Source organism: Panulirus ornatus, chromosome 55 (genome assembly GCF_036320965.1).
Source record: "Panulirus ornatus isolate Po-2019 chromosome 55, ASM3632096v1, whole genome shotgun sequence".
NCBI lineage: Eukaryota > Metazoa > Arthropoda > Malacostraca > Decapoda > Palinuridae > Panulirus > Panulirus ornatus.
This window is the reverse complement of record NC_092278.1, coordinates 30,148,911-30,156,750: the sequence shown is the minus strand read 5'-3', so window position 1 is coordinate 30,156,750 and position 7,840 is coordinate 30,148,911. Positions and strand designations below refer to the sequence as shown.

General features: G+C 40.5%; 1 protein-coding gene across 1 annotated transcript; it reads right to left on the bottom strand.

The window, feature by feature from the left end:
• Window positions 1–3,726: 3,726 nt before the first annotated feature.
• LOC139765414 (cuticle protein AMP1B-like) lies at window positions 3,727–5,442 on the bottom strand. Its single transcript, XM_071692773.1, has 3 exons — window positions 5,407–5,442; window positions 4,425–4,654; window positions 3,727–4,268 (listed from the first exon to the last, which is right to left on the bottom strand). The coding sequence occupies exons 1-3, from the start codon at window positions 5,413–5,415 to the stop codon at window positions 4,079–4,081; spliced, it is 429 nt and encodes a 142-aa protein (XP_071548874.1). The 5' UTR covers window positions 5,416–5,442; the 3' UTR covers window positions 3,727–4,078.
• Window positions 5,443–7,840: the final 2,398 nt, after the last annotated feature.

Here is a 7,840-nt window from a genome sequence, read left to right as displayed (position 1 = left end):
ATGAGTGAGGAAAGATTGACCAAGAGGATATATGTGTCGGAGGTGGAGGGAACGAGGAGAAGTGGGAGACCAAATTGGAGGTGGAAAGATGGAGTGAAAAAGATTTTGCGTGATTGGGGCCTGAACATGCAGGAGGGTGAAAGGAGGGCAAGGAATAGAGTGAATTGGATTGATGTGGTATACCGGGGTTGACGTGCTGTCAGTGGATTGAATCAGGGCATGTGAAGCGTCTGGGGTAAACCATGGAAAGCTGTGTAGGTATGTATATATGCGTGTTTGGACGTGTATGTATATACATGTGTATGGGTGTGGGTTGAGCTATTTTTTTCGTCTGTTTCCTTGCGCTACCTCGCAAACGCGGGAGACAGCGACAAAGCAAAAAAAAAAAGTATATATATATATATATATATATATATATATATATATATATATACATATATATATATATATATATATATATATATATATATATATATATATATATATAACATATATATATAATATATATATATATGAGAGAGCTTGGGAAGTGAGACAGTTGTTGTTCGCTGATGATACATCGCTGGTGGCTGATTCATGTGAGAAACTGCAGAAGCTGGTGACTGAGTTTGGTAAAGTGTGTGAAAGAAGAAAGTTAAGAGTAAATGTGAATAAGAGCAAGGTTATTAGGTACAGTAGGGTTGAGGGTCTAGTCAATTGGGAGGTAAGTTTGAATGAAGAAAAACAGGAGGAAGTAAAGTGTTTTAGATATCTGGGAGTGGATCTGGCAGCGGATGGAACCATGGAAACGGAAGTGAATCATAGGGTGGGGGAGGGGGCGAAAATCCTCGGAGCCTTGAAGAATGTGTGGAAGTCGAGAACATTATCTTGGAAAGCAAAAGATGGGTATTTTTGAAGGAATAGTGGTTCCAACAATGTTGTATGGTTGCGAGTCATGGGCTATGGATAGAGTTGTGCGCAGGAGGGTGGATGTGCTGGAAATGAGAAGTTTAAGGACAATATGTGGTGTGAGGTGGGTTGATCGAGTAAGTAATGTAAGGGTAAGAGAGATGTGTGGAAATAAAAATAGCGTGGTTGAGAGAGGAGAAGAGGGTGTTTTGAAATGGTTTGGGCACATGGAGAGAATGAGTGAGGAAAGATTGACCAAGAGGATATATGTGTCGGAGGTGGAGGGAACGAGGAGAAGAGGGAGACCAAATTGGAGGTGGAAAGATGGAGTGAAAAAGATTTTGAGTGATCGGATCCTGAACATGCAGGAGGGTGAAAGGAGGGCAAGGAATAGAGTGAATTGGATCGATGTGGTATACCGGGTTAGACGTGCTGTCAGTGGATTGAATCAGGGCATGTTAAGCGTCTGGGGTAAACCATGAAAAGTTGTGTGGGGCATGGATGTGGAAAGGGAGCTGTGGTTTTGGGCATTATTGCATGACAGCTAGAGACTGAGTGTGAACGAATGGAGCTTTTGTTGTCTTTTCCTAGCGCTACCTCGCACACATGATAGGGGAGGGGGATGGTATTCCACGTGTGGCGAGGTGGCGATGGGAATGAATAAAGGCAGACAGTGTGAATTGTGTGCATGGGTATATATGTATGTGTCTGTGTGTGTATATATATGTGTACATTGAGATGTATAGGAATGTATATTTTGCGTGTGTGGACGTGTATGTATATACATGTGTATGGGGTTGGGTTGGGCCATTTTTTTCGTGTGTTTCCTTGCGCTGACTCGCAAACGCGGTAGACAGCGACAAAGCAAAATAAATAATAAATAAATAAATAAATAAATATATATATATATATATATATATATATATATATATATATATATATATATATATATATATATATATATATATATATATATATATATATATATATATATATATCCCTGGGGATAGGGGAGAAAGAATATTTCCCACGTATTCCCTGCGTGTCGTAGAAGGCGACTGAAAGGGAAGGGAGCGGGGGGCTGGAAATCCTCCCCTCTCGTTTTTTTTAATTTTCCAAAAGAAGGGACAGAGAAGGGTGCCATTTGAGGATATTCCCTCAAAGGTCCAGTCCTTTGTTCTTAACGCAACCTCGCTAATGCGGGAAATGGCGAATAGTATGAAAGAAAGAAAAGAATATATATATATAACATATATATATATAATATATATATATATATATATATATATATATATATATATATATATATATATATATATATATATATATATATATATATATATATATATATATATATATATATATATATATATATATATATATATATATATATATATATATATATAACATGAGAATCATGTTACTCATCCAACACTCTTTGCTATTATGATTCATTTATACAACAACTGATAGGTACGCAGGTTACAGATATTTAATACCCTATCAAGAGCAGCAAAATATAGCCTACGTAAACTCGGTCATCTTGGTTGTTTATCTTAATATAGATTCTAGGATCATACCTTTCTTTACAAAGGCACTCATATCATAATTTTCTTTATATAGACACTATGATCATAGCTTTCTTTGTAAAGGCACTCATATTACACCTTTCTTTATTTTAGAGACTTGGATCAAAGTTTTCTTTGTAATGTTACTAATAGATTTTTCTGTAAAGATACTAGGATCATAACTAGCTGTTTTTATAGACACTGAGATTATAGTATCTTTCTATAAACACTGGGATTTTAGTTTTTTGTCTATACACTACGATCATAACTTTTTTTTGTATAAACACTAGGATTATAACTTTTTATGGAAACTAAGATAGCTTTGTTTGCATAGATTCTAGTAATAAAACATCTTTACATAGATACTAAGAATCTATGCTTTTCGAATAAACACTAGGATCATAGCTTTCCTTGTATAAACCTTAGAATCATAGCATCTTTGTATAAAGACTGGGATCACACCTTTCTTGTACAGACACTACATCTTCCTTTGTATACATGCTAGGATCATAGCTCTCTTTGTAAAGATTCTAAGATTGAAACTTTTTATATTGACACTAGGTTCATAGCTCTCTATGTACAGACACCAGGATCATAGCTTTCATTGTAAGATCACTAATATTATAGCCTTTTTACATTCATCGATCATAGCTTCATATGGAATGATGTTAGGGTCATCAAGTTCTTTATATGTCCTATGATCAGTATAAACACTAGGATCGTGCCTTTCAATGTAGAGAAAATAGGATCATAACTTCTTAGTATAAACTCTTGGATCAGAGCTTATCTCTTATAGACATTGGGATCACAGCATTTTTACATAGACACTAGGATCATAGCTTTCATTGTATAAACGCTATGGTCACAATCATCTTTTTCTGGCAACGAGAACGGTAGATTTCTTTTGCAAACATAGTGGGATCATAGTTTTATCTGAATGGATACTAAAATCATAGCCTTCATGATATACGTATCCTTCACATGATATTACTTTCAGATGACCGAAGCTGTATCGTGTATGACTCCGTGTGTGTATGTATGTATTTGTGTGTGTGTGTGTGTGTGTGTGTGTGTGTGTGTGTGTGTGTGTGTGTGTATGTGTGTTCGTTCTCCTTAAGCCATATTCAGAATCCTTTGGGAAGAAAAGTGAGAAGAAAACAACAAAACTATCTTTCATATAGAGTTCAATTATGCAACGTTACAATATATAACAAACATCATAAATAGATAAACAGACTGTAGGTTAAACTGGTTGAATGAGAGGTGGAGGATGAGGATGATAAACAGACAAGCGCTCTAGCTTAGTAACATTAGCATTCGTTCTGGCATCAACCATCGAGAAGGAGGATAGTGAGAATCCTACGTACAATAGACCAGGGCTGTGCTTCACACTCAGTGAGAGACAAGACACAGAATGAGGTCAAAAACGAAGTGAGATATGCATGTTGTGCGCAGAGAGGTGGGTCGCTAAAATTCGTCGAGCCTCCCTCAACGCTGCCGAGTCTCTCACCCATCTCAGCCATTATCACCAGTAGTCAATAAATGAAGAACAATTCTCTAACACAATTATGCTGGGCAGGAGTGAGTGGGTATCGAGGGTGCAGGAGTGACATGGCTCGTCACTAGTTGTAGCTATAACGATCAGCTGGTCGCGACCCACCAGAGGCCTCCTGCTGGCGGGCAAACTCAATCTGGGCGATAGCGTGTGGTGGCAAGGGTGGGCCCACGGGCAGCAGGTCAGACTGGGGCTGGTAACCAAACGCGTCGGCAACGAAACTTACGTAGGCAGGGGAACCGTCGGGGAAGGTGAACCTGCAAAGACATGGCTTACAATGAGAGAAACAAACAGGAGAGGACAAGCCCGTGCCCCCAACCTCTCAACAATGATGTTATTCTCAATGTCGCATCGTCGTGTAACTTACTTTCGCAGCTTTTGCGTCATTGATACATACAGTATAGTTTACTTACGACCATTCACCCTGCGACGCCACAGCTCCTTCTTTTCCCTGGGGGGCGCCCTGCTCGTTGCGACTGATGCCGTTGCCAGTTTCAAATTCGAATCTGTAGTTTCCTAACGCGTCAGGTCCCTGACGTTCATCCTTCAGGATGGGAATGACATGGCCGTAATCCGGAGGTGAAGTGTAGCTTCTCTGGGGCGCCGCAATCACTACCGCCACTAACGCGACGAAGACCAAGTTCTGGAAGTTTATAGAGAATTGAAACATTTAATGTAACTTATAAGTGATCATAAACGCAGGCGAAACCAGTTATGTAGAACGCCAAAGTCCATTTTTCTGTGTGACTGACGTTAGTAATCCTTATTGTCACTTAGGGTAAATTAAGTATATCAAAATCACGTAAACCATGAACTGATTAATAATTGTTTCTTTACGTTCTACATTTCCAGATTCCAGTCTATGAATCAGTCTTCTTACGACGTCTTATCTTCACCGTTGAGGTATTTAATTATCTTTCCTCAAAATAGAACAACTGAAAACTATTTTCTTGAATATTTTCAGCTGAGAAAAATAATAAATGTTTTACGATGCGCATGAATAATCAAATAGATAATCTTCCTGAATCGAATCATTCTCCGCAAGCAACAAAATATAAGATAAAGTTTAGGTATTTTAGTATGAAGTCAAACCTGATGACACAAATTCTAAATCATCAGTGTTATTAAATCCCTTTCTTTAGCATGGGGTACAGAAAGACTTATGGTAGTACGAGCAACAAGATCTGGGTCCATTAAATAATGAGCATACAGTTATACGCCTCTTTGTAACTGGGATTCGTCTACTCTTACTACACGGATACTTTATGCGATTTAGACTAACTGGCTAATCGTAGCTAATCTACCTCATGAGAGCTACTACCGGCTTCGTAATGCAGATACAACAGCTGATCTCAACGTCATTAAGAAACAGATGTCCGTCAGAGCAATTCTTACCGCGAACATGTTCCTTTGGAAGTCTCGGTAAGACTGTGCAGGTTTGCCTGTCGTGTGGCTTTTTATATACCCACAAGCCCCTCCCACCAAGGACGTCTTCTGATTCCTCATTTATTTTCCCCCCTTTTTTTCCTCTCTCTCTCTCTCTCTCTCTCTCTCTCTCTCTCTCTCTCTCTCTCTCTCTCTCTCTCTCTCTCTCTCTCTCTCTCTCTCTCTCTCTCTCTCTCTCTCTCTCTAAGTCCCTCTCTATTTTCTGATGTACCCAGGCTTCGAATACCCCGCTGGGTGTATAAACATATACCTCCCCTTCGAGATATTTGTCACACCATTTGAAGGGTCTGAATGTGGATAGGGAGTTGTCGTTTCGGTGAACGAATTTGGTCTGTTTTGTCTGTATTCCTGACGCCACCTCACTGAAGCGGAGGGTAGTGATCGTGTTTTCTGTTTGGCGGGATGGTGCTAAGAATGTATGAACGGAAACAGGTGTAAATATGTATTTGTGTTTACAAGCATAAGTCTGTGTATGAGTCTATACGTGTATGTATATGAGTATATATATATATATATATATATATATATATATATATATATATATATATATATATATATATATATATATATTGCTTTGCTTTGTCGCTGTCTCCCGCGCCTGCGAGGTAGCGCAAGGAAACAGACGAAAGAAATGGCCCAACCCACCCCCACACACATGCACACACACACACATGTCCACACACGCAAACATACAGACCCACACATCCCAACGTACACACATATATATACACCCAGACACACATATATACAAATATGCACACAATTCACACTGTCTGCCCCTACTCACCCCCATAGCCACCCCGCCACACACGGAATAACATCCCCCTCCCCCTCATGTGCGCGAGGCAGCGTCAGGAAGACAACAAAGGCCCAATTTGCTCACACTCAGTCTCCAGCTGTCATGCAATAATGCCCGAAACCACAGCTCCCTTACCACATCCAGGCCCCACACAACTTTCCATAGTTTACCCCAGACGCTTCACATGCCCTGATTAAATCCATTAACAGCACGTCGAACCAGGTATACCACATCGATCCAATTCACTCTATTCCTTGCCCGCCTTTCACCCTCCTGCATGTTCAGGCCCCGATCACTCAAAATCTTTTTCACTCCATCTCTCCACCTCCAATTTGGTCTCCCACTTCTCGTTCCCTCCACCTCCGACACATATATCCTCTTGGTCAATCTTTCCTCACTCATTCTATCCATGTGCTCAAACCATTTCAAAACACCCTCTTCTGCTCTCTCAACCACGCTCTTTTTATTTCCACACATCTCTCTTACCCTTACATTACTTACTCGATCAAACCACCTCACACCACTTATTGTCCTCAAAAATCTCATTACCAACACATCCACCCTCCTGCGCACAACTCTATCCATAGCCCACGCCTCGCAACCATACAACATTGTTGGAACCACTATTCCTTCGAACATACCCATTTTTGTTTTCCGAGATAATGTTCTCGACTTCCACACATTCTTCAAGGCTCCCATGATTTTCGCCCCCTCCCCCACCCTATAATCCACTTCCGCTTCCATGGTTCCATCTGCTGCCAAATCCACTCCCAGATATCTAAAACACTTTACTTCCTCCAGTATTTCTCCATTCAGACTTACATCCCAATTGACTTGATCCTCAACCCTACTGTACCTGATATATATATATATATATACATATATATAATATTTTTTCTTTTTTTTCCGCTGTCTCCCGCGTTTGCGAGGTAACGCAAGGAAACAGACGAAAGAAATGGCCCAACCCACCCCCACACACATGTATATACCTCCACGTCCACACACGCAAATATACATACCTACACTGCTTTCCATGGTTTACCCCAGACGCTTCACATGCCCTGATTCAATCCACTGACAGCACGTCAACCCCGGCATACCACATCGATCCAATTCACTCTATTCCTTGCCCTCCTTTCACCCTCCTGCATGTTTAGGCCCCGATCACACAAAATCTTTTTCACTCCATCTTTCCACCTAAAATTTGGTCTCCCACTTCTCCTCGTTCCCTCCACCTCCGACATATATATCATCTTGGTCAATCTTTCCTCACTGATTCTCTCCATGTGCCCAAACCATTTCAAAACACCCTCTTCTGCTCTCTCAACCACGCTCTTTTTATTTCCACACATCTCTCTTACCCTTACATTACTTACTAGATCAAACCACCTCACACCACACATTGTCCTCAAACATCTCATTTCCAGCACATCCACCCTCCTGCGCACAACTCTATCCATAGCCCACGCCTCGCAACCATACAACATTGTTGGAACCACTATTCCTTCAAACATACCCATTTTTGCTTTCCGAGATAATGTTCTCGACTTCCACACATTCTTCGAGGCTCCCAGGATTTTCGCC